Source organism: Vombatus ursinus, unplaced genomic scaffold (assembly GCF_900497805.2).
Source record: "Vombatus ursinus unplaced genomic scaffold, bare-nosed wombat genome assembly UNPS02010193.1, whole genome shotgun sequence".
Lineage (NCBI taxonomy): Eukaryota > Metazoa > Chordata > Mammalia > Diprotodontia > Vombatidae > Vombatus > Vombatus ursinus.
In genome coordinates, this window is record NW_020949971.1 from 8,609,761 (window position 1) to 8,624,822 (window position 15,062).

The 15,062-nt window shown below is 45.0% G+C and overlaps 1 protein-coding gene across 1 annotated transcript in view; it reads right to left on the reverse strand.

The window, feature by feature from the left end:
- TRPC3 (transient receptor potential cation channel subfamily C member 3) overlaps positions 1-13,577 on the reverse strand; it is an 80,090-nt gene extending 66,513 nt beyond the window's left edge. Inside the window, exon 1 of the mRNA XM_027853770.1 lies at positions 13,502-13,577. Within this exon, the coding sequence (XP_027709571.1) occupies positions 13,502-13,577 (76 nt within the window). The remainder of the gene's footprint in view (positions 1-13,501) is intronic.
- Positions 13,578-15,062: the final 1,485 nt, after the last annotated feature.

Here is a 15,062-nt window from a genome sequence, read left to right on the forward strand (position 1 = left end):
TTTGTTCAATGAATGAATGAATGAGTGAATGAATGGGAGGCTATATGATGCAGTGGAAAGATGATTTGGTTTGGAGTCAAGAGACCTGGATTCAGATCTCACCATTTTATGGGCCTCAGTTTCCTCATCTTTAAAATGAGCAGATTGGACCTCTTTTTTCCTAAGGTCCTTCCAGCTCGAAGTCTGTGATCTGTGAATTGATGAATAATAAATAAGGGACTGAACGGCTATGATGATTCGTACAAGCCCAAGATTCCCATGCCCAGGAAGGACATCTTCAAAATGTGGGGTGAAAGCAGAACCCCACCCCAGCCCAGTTTTCTTGGTGCCCTTGACTGAGGAGACCATTGTCTGCTGTCCACAGATCATTCCCCTTCAATTCTGGTGCTTGAGCACTGCACTCATGTTGCTGTCCCTCAGACGCCCTGTCTTCCCAGTTCATCAGCTTCACTGCTCCCTACAACTTCACTCTACCTCAGCCACATGCAAGAATTGTCATTCCCTCCATCTCACAGTCACCCATAACTCTTCAACCTCTATGATCCAGACCTGTGAATTCCTCTCTCTGACCACAATGTCCTATCCTTTCATCCCTTTCTCTTCCTTACTCCTAACCCTCTTGGTCATCTTCATTTCAGCCTACTGTCTTTCCACACCTCCCTGCTCTGGCTTCATTTCTCTCTGTCACAATCTTGACCCTGCAGTTATCAGGTGAGCCATGCACTGTCTTCTGACTTAGAATCTCTTGCCCCCTTTTCTCATTGCCACTAATGCCTTGCCACCCCAAACCCTCATTCACTCATATGCCTTCCACGTTCTTTTTCTCAGGCTGCCAAAGGGTTCCACCACGTTGACTAAGTCCCTACAAATTTATGGTAACTTCAACTGGACCCTCATTGCTTATTCTTTGCATTGATAATTCTTTCATTCTTTTCCAATTAATTCTCTATCTCACTGCCCACAGTGACTGTTCCAAGCTTTCTCTTCTCTCCATACACTTCCTATATATGACCATTCATAATATTTTGGCTACCACACATGTAACTGTCAGAGCCACTTGTTTGTAAACTCAATTCCAAATCATTCAACTCACCCCAGATAGTGAGTAAAGTCTCTTAGTCATCTTAATATTCCTCCTTAACATTAGTCATTTTTTTCTTTGTCTTTCTAGCAATGACAGGAGACAATCTTTTAGCTTCTCTCAAAAATCTTCCTAGAATTTTCTTTAGAAACTTCTCTTTACATGCTTTTCTCATAAAATAACATTCAGACAATTATCACAAGAAAGAAATCTATCCTCATCTTCTTTTTATCACATAGATTCTTCATAAATCCTCACAAGTCACAGATTAAACACACAACTTCTTAACTATTGGGAATGGTGCTTTACATTAAGACATTTATCTTCCAGGAGGAAACCAGTAAATTCTTTGTATTTCCAGTTTGCCCACTGGTTCAAAGAGACCTGGGCAATTTTCTGTTATTTCTCGAAACATTGTATTTAAGTTCTTTTTTTTTTTTTAAATCATGGCTTTTAGGTAGTCTAAAATAGTAGTAGCACAGTACAGTGCTTGGCCTTGAGTCAGGACAAGTCAACTTAAGCTCTCTCTGCCTCATCTGTAAAATGGAGATAATAATAGCCCCTACCTCACAGGGTTGTTGTGAGGGAAAAATGAGATCATAATTGTAAAGCACTTCTCATAGTGCCTGGCACATAAATGTCAGCTATCATTATTATTAGGGCAGCTCAGTGGACAGAGGGCCAGGCCTGGCATCAGGAAGACCTGAGTTCAAAGCTGACCTCAGGCACTTACTAGCTGCACAGCCCTGGGCGAGTCATTTAGTCTTGTTTGCCTCAGTTTCCTCATCTGTAAAATGATCAGGAAAAGGAAATGATAAACCAATCCAGTATCTTTGCTAAGAAAACCCCATATAGGGTCACAAAGAGTCAGACTAGATTGAACAACAAAAATTATTATTATTGTCTCTCATCAAGCTGTTTTCCAGGTCAATTGTATTTGCTATGAAATACTTGATATTTTCTTCTATTTTTTTCAGTCTTTTGAATGAGCGTTAATATTCTTGTTGTCTCATGTACCCATTAACTTCAGTTTGGTCCATTCTAATGTTTAGGGAATCTGTTGAGTGGTTCACTCTCTGCCAAGTTCTTAATTCTCTTTCCAGTTCTTTCTTTAACAGCTCTTATTTCTTTTCCAATTTTTCCTCCAGTTTTAACATGTCATTTATGAAATCATTTTTGAGCTCTTTTTTAAAAAAAGACCCCCAAACTCTTGCTTCATCTTTTCCAGGAACTCTAGTTGAACTTGTACCCAAGCTGTTTTCCTTTGAGGCTTCCTGAGTCCATCTCTTCTGAGCTGGTGTCTTGAGTGTCCCACTCACCATGCTAGGTCTTCATGGTGGAATTCTTTTGTTTGTTCATTCTTCCAGCCTACTTCCTGAGTTTAGACTTTCTGTTAGGACTGGCCGGGCTCCCTGCAATTCTGGAGAAAGTGTGTGGGCTGAGGGTGTATACGCTTCATCATGCTGCTGCCTTCTTTGGGTAACTGAGTGTCATGTCATTCCAGTCCTTCAGGGACAGCTCAGGTTGGAGAACCGCAAGCTCTCAGTATTCCCAAAATGGACTGTTCCAAGGGAAAGCCTGAGTGCTACCCTTTTGGTCTGCACTCTGCTAATTCCTGACCTGGGGTTTTGTCTGAGCGACACATGTGGCCTTGCCCTTGGTTAGAATATCAGCCAGCTGAAAAGCCCTATGGGTTTGGAGTGCTAGAACTGCACCTCCCCTTTGGTTTGGGATTTCTGCCTTGGTTATTTTGTTGAAGACTTCAGAGTGGGCTAGGGGCTGGAACTGAGACCCTCAGCTCCTGGGGTCAGATTAAGCTAGTTATGTCATGGTTAATGGAGGCAATGTGGGAGTGAAGATGGAAGGACCTGATTAAGCCCTGACAATGAGGGTCTGAGCTAGAGTCGGGGGGGGGGGGGGGCAATAGAAACAAGAAGGATGGGGCAGATTCAAGAGTTACTGAAGTTACATAATCCATAGATTTGACAAATGAGTAAATATGGGAATGGACAGTTAGATAGATAGATAGAGTGTTTAGAGTTAGACAGATAGATAGATAGATAGATAGATAGATAGATAGATAGATAGATAGATAGATAGAGTGGATAAAGCACTGGGCCTGGAATCAGGAACACTCATCTTCCTGAGTTCAAATCTGGTCTCAGATACCTAATAGCTGTGTGACCCTGAGCAAGTCATTTTACCCTGTTTGCCTCAGTTTCCTCATCTGGAAAATGAACTGGAGAAGGAAATGGCAAACCACTGCAGTATCTTTGCCAAGAAATCCCCAAATGGGGTCACACAGAGTCAGACATGACTGAACAACAACAAAAAAACATGGGGAAAAGTTCTATAGATTAATCTCGAGGGAATGGTGATGTTACAGCTAGATCTTTCCTACGGCAGTCAAAAGAGACAGACTTGAAGAAGATGCCTAAGGGAGTTATGTTTGACTTGGGTAACCCCCATTTCCATTTACTGTAATATTCCCCCTTTTTCTTGCTCCCCTTCTCCCAAGATCCTTCATCCTGGAGGAAAGCTCATGGGTGATGAATTGATTCACACTAAAGTGTGACTGACTTCATGGGTAACACCTCTGAAACATATCTGCACATTAACAGAAAACCTAAGGTGAGAATACCATTTAAGCCAAAGGAGAGAAGAAGTGGAGGTCTAATAGAAAGCACCCCAGGCTGGGAATCAGAAGCCCCAGGTCAGCCCCACCTACTCTGCCACAAACTTCTGCAGACAAGTTACTTCTGGGTCTCAGTTTGCTCACCTGGAAAGTCAGGGGGTAGACAAGAGCAGGCAGTGTGGTGCAATGAGTGGAAAGAACACTGGCTCTGGATCGAGGGTGTGCTAGTAAATATTTAACAACTAGCTCTCCCCCCAAAAAAAGTACCAAGACACTTTTCAGTTTAATGTGCATTATTAATATTTTCTCCATCACTTTCTTAAGTCTAGATAGTCAACACAACAATAAACCAGCCCTGATGTGTATCTTTTGTGATTTCTGAAGTATAAATGCTCATACTAAAAATTTAATAATCGGCTCTCAAGCATATCTGTGCTTCGGACTCTAAGAACAAGGGTTCAACTCTTGGATATACTTCTTGTTCCTATGACAGCTGAGACACGTTACTTCCCTTTCTCCAGGTATCTATTTCTGTATCTGGGCAGAATTAGATGTTCTCTGTGATTCATTCCTTCCAGATCTCAATCCTGTGACATAGGAAATAGAGACCTTTTCAACTCCAATTTTCTATGAATCTATATAATGATGAATTGTCAGGCCCTAAGTTGAAGATATTCATTTCAAGGATTTATTTATCACCCATTAGCTGTGTGACCCTGGGTAAGTCGCTTAACCTCTGTCTGCCTTAGTTTTTTCATCTATAAAATGGGGATAATAATAGCCCCTACCTCCCAGAGCTGCTGTGAGGATCAAATGAGATACCACATGGAAAGTGTTTTGCAAATCTTAAAGGGCTGTGTAAGTGTTCACTATTATTATCATTATTGTTGTTATCATTTTTGTTGTTCTAGACACTGGGATAAAAAGATAGAAATGAAAGTCTATGTCTTCAAGAAACTTACATGTCACCAAAGACACTCCTTTTCATCACCTACACTAAAAATACTCTATTATAATAATGACGAACAATTATATAGAACTTTAAGGTCTGCAAAGCACTTTACAAATATTATTTCATTTTATCCTTGCAACAACCCCGAGTGGCAGGGGCTATTATTGTCCCCATTTTACAGCTGGGGAAACTGAGGCAGAAAGAGGTTAAGGGACTTGCCCAGGGTCACACTGCTAGTATCTGAGGCTGGATTTGAACTCGGGTCTTCCTGACTTCTAGCCCACTGCTTCATCCACTGGGCCACCTAGCTGCTCCTAATAAACTTTTCTGCGTAACTTCTTATAAAATCCTCTTCAATCTAGCTGCAAGTGCCTCCAACCAATTACCTTGTATTAATTTTGCATATATTTTGCATGTCCTGTTACGTGCTTTTGGCAATACCCACGAGGTATAGCGACTCAAGTGACTTATGACAAGTGACTGATTTGCCAGATGGGTGGTTTACCCAGATTCCCGGGGTCAGGGGTTTCTTTTAGCCTTGACCTTGAAGGACTTTGTGGGAAGACAGAAGAAGCTATCACGAGTAGGACGAAGGGAGACTAGTATGGCGAGTGATCTAAGAGATGCCATGTTGAACTGGGAACTGGAAGAAAAGATGGCGAACCTTTTCCTTTTTCACTCCAGGGAAAATCTGGTTCATAGTATCACAGGTTCACACAGTGAGAAGGCACCTCAGAGGCCATCTAATTGGTTTCCCTTGTTTTACAGCTGAGGAAGCTGAGGCCCTGGGAAATTAAGTGATTTGCCTGAGGTCCCACAGATATTAAGTGTCAAATGTGGGATTTGAATTCAGTTCCCTTGACTCCAGAGTCAGTGAGTGTTCTTTCCACTAAACTACACTGCCTCCCTGGTCTAGTCAATCCCCTTACTTCCTGATCCCATTCTCCCAGTTTGACTCTTTGGAAAGGGCCCCTGGGCCCCTGGAAGTCTGCTATCCTTTTCCTGAATATTCACTTTCACTACTAATCCTTTAAAATACGATAAACTTGTTAGCCAACAAATCTCAGGCTGTTTGTTGTATTTTACTTCATACACAAAGGTATAATTAAGAGAGAAGAGTGAAGATTTCCCCTGTTCAGGGACCCAGTTTTCTGCCCTGCAAACCTGTCTAGGGTCTCAGAAGAAGAGGAATTTTACTGTTAAATTCTACATAAGCCAAACCAGAGGTATTTGAGACCAAAGTTATCCATACCCCTGTTTTCATTCCCTTTCTGTGAAAGAAATCAGACAACCAGAGAGTGCCAGGTTGCTCCTTGCTTTCAGTCGGAATGACTTCGGGTGGTTTGTCTCTTTACTGGCTTCCCTAGGGAACTTCACAAGAAACCTAACCTTAGTGTGAAGGGTGGGAAGGCACAAAATTCACCCAGTAGTGGAGCCAGAGGGCTTCAACTGAGCACGTTTTGTTGGCGAATTGACACCCCCATGGCAAGCCAGTGCCGACACTTACTCACAAGCTCTCCTGGGGGAGACTCTCCTGGGTACACACCTCTGCCTTCAGATAGAAGGGAAGCCCCTTGAAGCCAGGGACTGCTTCATGTTTTGTCTTTGTATTCCCAACAACTAGATCGGTGCCTAGCACACAGTAGGTGCATAATAAATGCTTGTTGACTGAGCAATCTTATTTCAGATATGCTCTCCACAAGAACTTCATAGGCTTGGAGCTTCAATTTGGTACCTCTCCTTAGGTGAATTTATGAAGAAAGGGGTAAGTCGTAGATGTGCCTTTGACTTGAATGGAGGAGAAAGTATTTCTTTAAGTTGTGGCTACCACAGACTCACAGAATCTCAGGGTTGAAAGGTCATTTAGCCATGAGAATTGACAAAAATCTAAACTCTGGACTACAAACGGCCATCCAGCCTTTGCCTGGAAGATCTCCAGTAAAGGGGAGCTCACCACTTCCAAAGCATCTCAGTAGACCTGATGTACCCTTTCCTGACATCGACCCCAAATCGGCATCTTTGCCCCTTCCACCCAATGTACCCCATTCTGCCTCTGGGGCCAAGGGCGACAAATCAAAATCTTTTCCCACATGCCAGCCCTCCAAATGGCTAAAGGCCAGTCTCATGTCCTCCCTGCGTCATCTTTCCTACATTCCCAAAGTTTCTTTAACTACTCTTCATTCAGAATGGTCTCCCGCCTGGAAGCTCTCCTCTGCCCATTCCAGCTGGTTAACATCTGTCCTAAAATGTGCCTCCCAGAATGGAATACAGTATCCAGGTATGGTTTGATCAGGGCACAGGGAATAATTTTAATTTATAAATTTACTTTTAATATGTTCCTTTATAATAAATAATCAATAACTCCCAGGATTTGCATCATTTCCAAAATAACAGTAATATGAATAATAATAGCTAACATTTATGTAGTACCTCCTATGTGCCAGGCACTGTGCTAAGGGATTTACAAATATTATCTCATTTGATTCTCACAACAACGCTGGGAGATAGGTGCTATTCTTATCCCCATTTTACAGTGGAGAAAACAGAGGCTAAGTTACTTGCCCAGGGTCACACAGACAGTGAATATATGAGGCTGCATTTGAACTCAGGTCTTCCTGACACTAGGCCTAGCTCTCTATTACTTCACCACCTACCTGATTAGAATGATTGAAATGATTATGTGCAATGCACTGTCAAAAAAAAAAAAAGAAAGGAAAAGGGAAAAAATGCCACTCCAGCATAAAAATTGTTCTGCAATGATAAGTTTTAGATGATGAAAGGGCCTAAATAAAGAACTGTAGTGTGCTGCTTTTAAAGACCAAACCACAATAGCAAAAAACCATAAGGAAAGAGGGTACCAATCAATTGGGGAATAGCTGAATGAATTAGGCTATATGAATGGAATGGTTACTGCACAGTTGCTGTTCAGTTGTGTCTGACTCTTCGTGCCCTGCTTTGGGGTTTTCTTGGCAAAGATCCGGGAGTGGTTTGCCCTTTCTTTCTCCAGCTCATTTTACAGATGAGGAAACTGAGGCAAACAGCATTAAGTGACTTGCTCAAGGTCACACAGCTAGTAAGTGTCTGAGTCGGGATAAGAAACTATAAATATGAGAAATGTGGATCAACACAAGAAGACCCATACGATACACAGAGCTGAAGTGAAAGCAGAATTAGGAGAATACGTAGGCAATGACTACAATTGGTGGCACAGTAGCTGTTGTTGTTTGTCCTGTCATTTTCTTTTTTTATTATTATTATTCATTTTTTACTTTTTTTGTCCTTCCATTTTCGAAGCGATGACATCACAGGGTGAGGTTTTGACTCTCGGGTGAATTGGATTTAGGTGAGACAGAGCTGCACAGTCATCAGCCTCAGTCTCTCTTCCAGAGTCATCAAAGTCCACTGGCAAGACCAAAGTCAGAACGACCATCGATGGCTCAGGATTGAGGGGATGACCTTGGTGTCTTCATGTCTGACCAAGCTCTAGGCGCTCCATGGCGCCTGCTTTGGCCGTCATCATGGCCATTGGAACAAATTGTCCTCATCTGCCCATTGCTCCAGGGAAGTCTTCATATGCTTCTGTAGACATCCCCCTACCTCACCCAGGTTTTGAGGCCTGTTGGGTTACCTTCAACCTAGTTGAACTCATCTGCCCAGATGGTTTTACCAGGGCGTGGCCACTGCCCATGCTCCAGCTTCTTGGAACGATAGGTGAGAGTTGGGGGCCAGGTGGACACCAAAGGTGGATGAGCGCCTGAAAAGGGCTCAGCTGCCCTCACATCAGAGGTGTCAGTCCTCCTTGAATACCCATATACCAGATACACCATGGATAAATCACTGAGGAAAACATGAGTTCAAATCCTGCCTCAGACACTTAGTAGCTCTGTGACTTAACCTCTGTCTGCCTTGACTTGAAGCAGCGGATAGAGAGCCAGTCTTAAACCCAGGAAAATGTAGGTTCAAGTCTCCCACCTCTGACATGAACTGACCTTGGGCCAGGAGCCTCTCAATGCCCTAGGCCACTCCCTAAGACTCTCAGGTGCAAGAAAGTGCTACTCTGCATTGGTGGAGGGAATTTCCTCCTCCAGGAGTTCTACATCCTAGCAGAACCCCAGGTTCAGCTCTGACCCCGATCCCTGAAATGAGAACAATACTAGCACCTGCCTCCCAAGGTTGTCCTGAGAATGCAGCCAGATGACATTTGGCAAATCTACAGTTATGAGAGCCTCTGATATGTTGAAATGAACAGGTGAGGAAGCCCTCTGCCCTTGGCTCAGGAGAGGGCAGGGTGGGGGGTCACGGGTGGGGAATCCCACACGTACTGTGGTACGGACTCACTGTCTCTTTGTCTTTTGCTTAATCATTTTGCTTGGTCACAAGAGCACGTTTAAGGAGTTGGGTACATCAGGAGATAGCCATGGCGTGAGAGAAACCAAAAGGTAGCCACAAAAATATCTGAAAAATAATAAACTGCAAACTCTTTGCTAAATAACTAAATAATGAATACAATGAATGCAGAAAGACCAAAAAGGCTGCATCCAGGACTGATTCTCTATGAGAGTGCAACAGACTTACTGTGGAACCTTCAGTGAGCTACTTCACCTTCCTGTACACTACTTTGCTCATTTGTCAAAGCTGGCTAATGATGGAGCCTGCTTTTTGGCTTGTTTGTTTTTTGTTTTTGCTAGGCAGTGGGGTTAGGTGATTTGCCCAGGGTCACACAGCTAGTAAGTGTCAAGTGTCTGAGGTCAGATTTGAACTCAGGTTCTCCTGACTCCAGGGCAGGTGCTCTATCTACTGTGCCACCTAGCTGCCCCTGGAGCCTGCTTTAAAGGAGTGTTGCTTGAGCTAATTAATTAGTATAGATTAATTAGGATGTCACTGCCCTCTTGACTAACTCTTTGGCACAGAAGATGCGCACATGCACACTTAGACTGAAAGTGGAAACCCACACTAAGATCCTCATTTCTGCTATCTTCCTTATTGTGCTTAGCTGTGTTAAAGGAGATACCATTGAACAAACCAGCAACCTTCTGGTTCTCTAAAATAACCACAGATGGGCTTTCCTTAAAGAGTCACCAGGAGGAAAACTGCCCAAGGATTTGTGGTGTTTGATTTCACCTCTGCTAAGGCCTTCTTCAGACCCTCAGTGTGGTACAGAGGGGATCTCGGGTGACCCAAAGTTCATACCAAGCTGGAAAAACTTTGAGCACAACAGCCCCCAGAACGGACAGAATCTACTGGCCAAGGAAACCTCAAAAGCATACTAGAGAGTAGTGGGAGGAACACTGGATTCTGAGATTTTGAGTCAAGAACCTTAGTCCAAATCCTGGCTTTGCCCTTGAGCAATCTGGATGTTAGTGTTCTCTTCTGAACTGTTGTTGAATCACGTCCAACTTTTTGTGACCCCATTTGAGGTTTTCTTGGCAAAGATCCTGGAGTGGTGCGCCATTTTCTTCTCCAGCTCATTTTACAGATGAGGAAACTGAGGCAAACAGGGTTAAGTGACTTGTCCAGAGTCACAGAGCTAGTAAGTGTCTGAGGCCGGATTTGAACTCAGGTCTTCCTGACTCCAGGCCTGGTGCCCTATTCACTGCAGTGCTACCTAGTTATACCCTTCCAGTTCTAGAACTCAGATGCCAAAAGAAACATCTCAGTTGCAGACTGTCTACCGAGGGAAGACATTTTTTTTTTTTTTGCCACAACTTAGGATGTTGTCCTCAGGGGCTGCAAAAGTGTGTCTGTGAAAGGGTTGGAGAACTGATGCATTTACTAATTTGTGAACTGAAACCCAACAGCATCCTTTCCTATATAAGCATTAGTGCTTGGTTTGCTAGCAGAGGACTTAACAAAGGCTAGGTTTCCAATAGGCAGTTAAGCCATAGATGACCAAGTAATAAGCATGGACAAAGTCATGCAGACACCTCCCCTCTAGGTTGGCTCTGTCCCAATGCCTCCGTGTGGCACAACGTAGACAGCACTGGACTTGGAGTCAGGAGGACCTGGCTTCAGACCCTCTTTCAGATTACTGTGTGATCCTATACAAGTCAATTAACATCTGTGCCTCAGTTTCCTCATTTGTAAAATGAGAGGTTGGACTCAGTGGCCTCTAAAGCATCCTTGCAAATTTATGATCCTGTGATAATATCACAAAAGTACGTCAGACAATGAAACCAGTAAATAATCAGCCAAAAGGTATTAAGCATGTGTTATGTGTCTTGATCAGCCAAGGCAATGTTTCTGGACAAAGTACAATGCTCTCTCCAGGATCCTGGCCAAATTTCAAAACAGGACACTATTCTTTGTGCCTTAAATGCACTGCTGTGATTTCAGTGTCCCCAAGTCAAGAGGTCCTGGAGGTAAATCCAGATCCAACTCCTCCTACAGGACCTATTTCGCCTCTCTGTGCCTCAGTGTGCTCATCTATAAAATGGGCATCACAACATAACAAGAGAACCCTCATGGTACGGTTAAAAAAAAAAACAAACAAACCAGTGCAGACTCTGGAGTCAAAGCACCTGAATTCAAATCCTACTCAGCCACTAAGTAGCTGTGAGACCTTGGGTGGGGCGGGGTGTAGTGGGACATTTCTCCTTTTTGGGCCGAAGATTTTTTTCATGTGTAAAATGAAGGGGGTTGACTATATGGCCTATAAGATCCCTTCCAGCTGCTCACCTCAGGCGCTTATTGGAAGAACAGTGTTCAGAAGCCTTAGGGGCTAATGAGAACCTAAGCCATCAGCTGTCTGCTCTGAGCTCTCGCTGTTTTGGTGTCCATGGTCCTGTACTTGGGTCTGCATTTGACTAGAGAGGGCCTAAATCCAGGGGCTGGTGAAAGGGCAAACACTCCCGCCTGACCAAAGTGCTCACAGTAAAAGGGCTCATATCCACATGCCTCTCTTCTCTCCCCCACTCCATTAACTTACCTTTCCTCACCAGCAGAAGGAACCTCTCTTAAACTATATAACTATGTAACCAAGAGGCAGCATAGTACAGTGAGAAGCTGGGGAACCTGGAACTTACAAGACCTGCATTCAAATTCTGCCACGGACATTTTCTAGCTGTGTGACCATGGGGAAATCACTCAGCCTCTCTGAATCTCCATTTCTTCATCTTCAAAGTGGAGTTAAAATTACCTGCAGGACTAAACCCAACAGACTTGTTGTAGGAACCCAAGGAGTTAATGTGAATCAAAAGTTCTTTAGAAGTCGTAAAATGGGAGATAGCTCCATAGATTGGAAAGAACGTACATTTGGATTGAACAATCCATAAACATTTATGAAAAGCCTAATATATGTGCCAAGCACTGTATTTGGGGCTTGGGATAGAAACAGTGAATTAAACAATCCCTACTCTCAGGAACTGGGTCCAAGTCTTTAACTCCACCACCCACTCCCTGTGAGACCTAGGACAAGTCACCTTCCCTTTTTGTGACTCAGTTTCCCAATCCATAAAATTAAGGTGTTGGCTAGTTATGTCTAAAGTCCCTCCAAGCTTGAAATCTTTGATCTCATGAATGTTGGTTATTATTAGTAAACACTCTCCGTGCTAGCTATAAAGGTCCATGAGAAAAATACTCTGCCTACCCACTAGACTGATGGTCAGTTGTTTCAGTTTTATTCGACTCTTTGTGACCCCATATGGGTTGAGTGTTTTTTGTTTTTTTGCTTTGTTTTTGTTTTTGTTTTGGCAAAGATACCGGAGGAGTTTGCCTGTTTCCTTCTCCAGTGGAATAAGGCAAACAGAGGTTAAGAGACTTGCCCACACAGCTATTAAGTATCTGAGGCAGGATTTGAACTCATCTTCCTGACCCCAGGCCCAGCAGCTCTAACCCCTGGGCCACCGAGTTTCCTCCCCACACCAGACAGGTCTGTATGAAACAACCCAATTGCCTCAGAGGTTTGTTTTACTGACCCAAAATGTTAGAAAGCAATATGAACCACCTCCCTGTGTCCTACTTCTTCAGATCAGAGCCTCCAGGTGTCCTCTTTAAGATGTACTTTGTGTTTAAAGAAACAGTGTGCCCAGATTCAAATATTGGAGCAAATCATATAAAAAAAATAACAATTTGGCAGAAGGGTGGACAGTTTTCACCTTGCCATTCCAGGGGGGTGGTGCTGTACATAGAATGGAAGGCATACACACCATCCTCACAGAATCACAAAATGTTAGAACTAGAAGCTGTCAGGGGCTTCAGAGATCACTTTGTCATTGATGAAAGCACACATTCAAGGTCACATGCCTAATAAGGTTCAGACTGTGTTCTAACTCTTCAGAGAATAGGTATAGGGAAAGAGCCCTGAATGTGACAGCAGGGTACCCAGCCTGGGACCTGGGCTCTGCTTTAACTTTATCTGTGACCTTTAGACCAAGTTTCTCTCAGTTCACAGGATTTAGAGTTGAAAGGGATCTCTGAGGGCATCTAGTCTAACTCCCTCATTTTTTAAAAACATTCTTTAAAATTTAATATTTAATTTCCTCCCCAAATTACATTTAAAAACATTTTTGAGACCCCCCTCATTTTAACTGAGGCCTGGAGAGATTAAGTGATTTGCCCAAGGTCACAGGAGTGGTAATTAGCAAATGCAGATTTGAATCCAGGTCCGTTAACCCAAATCCAGAATTCTTTCCCTAACATAATCAGACCAGGTCAGGGGTTCTTAATCTTTTTGTGTGTGTCATAGACACCTTTGGCAGTCTGGTGAAGCCTATGAACCCCTTCTCAGAATGATATTCTTAAATGCATAAAATCAAATACATAAGATTACAAAAAGAAACCAATCATATTGAAATCTATTTATCAAAAAGCAGGTGAAGAGGTCCTGGAGATGAACCGCCAGGTAAGGCCCCTTTATATTCTTCATAGTCTGACACGTCCCAGGCTGCCTCTCTCTGGCCTCCAAAGCCCATCTCCGATTCAGTCGAGATTAACAGGCACCCAGCACACTAACGGCACTTCCTCCATATGGAAAAGATCCTCTCATGCCTACTTTAACAACAAGCCCGGTACACACTGAAACAGACCGACGGGATCTTGCTGGGGAAGGTGGGATATGGGTGGACAAGGTCTCCCAGCTTAAGAGCATTGCTCTGCGAGTCAGGGACCAGACTCCCGGTGGTCGGGTTGGAGTGTGCCTCCCAGCAGAAGGGACGATCGGGGCTCCGAAGGGCGCTGTGGACCCGCTGGCGACCAGACCCCTGCGTGCTCCCTCTCCCTACCTAGGCGAGGCACCCCAGCAGGCCCCTTTCACCTGGCTGGGGGCGAATTGTACACCTCCCGGAACTGGCCACCCAAAGCACGTGGCCCCTCGGCCCACCGACGCCGGGGGCCCTCCGGCCATGAGGTTGATACGTCTAGGGTAGCTGTCCCGAGACCAGACGGGAGGCTTTGGCCATCGGCCCCGGCCATGGGGCTCGCGACCCTTCCCTGCCCTCGAAGGAGCGGATGACATGGCCACTGGGCTCCCACCACCACAGTCGCGTTCGGAACAGCACCCCACCGCACGCCCTGCCCCAGTTCCAGCTGCCTCCAGCGTCTGTCCTCCCCTTGTGGAGGCTACGCCAGACACAAAATCCCTCCGGCCCTTGCCAGGCCGCCACCGCCGAGGCTTCGCTGCCCCGGGATGAGGAAGCCTTGTTTCCCGGGTTGGGGCCAAACACGCAGGTTGTGGGATCTGGGGGAGGGACGGGGCTCGCTGTGGCCAGGGAGCAGAGAGGGACCCAGGCCTCCCTTGTGTGGCCTGTCTGCCGCCTCCACGGCCTTGGGGTGGTTTGACAGGGAAAGAGCGCCTGTCTGATTAGGTGTTCAACCGGAGGCAGGTTCGGTTGCTCAGGTGGCTCGGGTTCGAGCTGCCCTTTTGCTCCTGTCATTGTCTTTGCCCATATGTCTGCCTGGGCGTGGGGCAGGTCCTCTGGGCCGCCTGTCTATCCCTGAGGGCCGACCTTGCCTATCTGATCTCTGCCTCACTGTGTGTGCGTGCGTGTGTGCGTGTGTGTGTGTGTGTGTGTGCTGATAGCCTCTCCTTTCTTCCTGTCTATTTTCCAATGTATCAGTCTGCCCTTCTGATTTTCTGCCTCCACCTGTGTGCCCAGCTGGTGTTTCTCCGTCTGCCTGCCCGTCACTGTCAGCTTCATCTGTTGTCTGCCTGTCAGTGGGTGTCGTGTCTTGTGCCTGCCTGCCTAGCTTCCTGTCTGTCTGCCTAGACATCTCCCTGCCTGCCGGCCAGTCTGGCTCTCTCTACGGGGCAGCCTGCCCTACTGTCTGCCTGTCTGTGTTTGGGCCTCTGTCAGTCCATTTACCTGCCTAACCTAATGGGCTTACTGCTTATCTGTCTCTCTGCCAGTCTACCACCTGTCTCTCTCTGCCTCTTTCTGCCTGCGCTTTCTCTCTCCCCC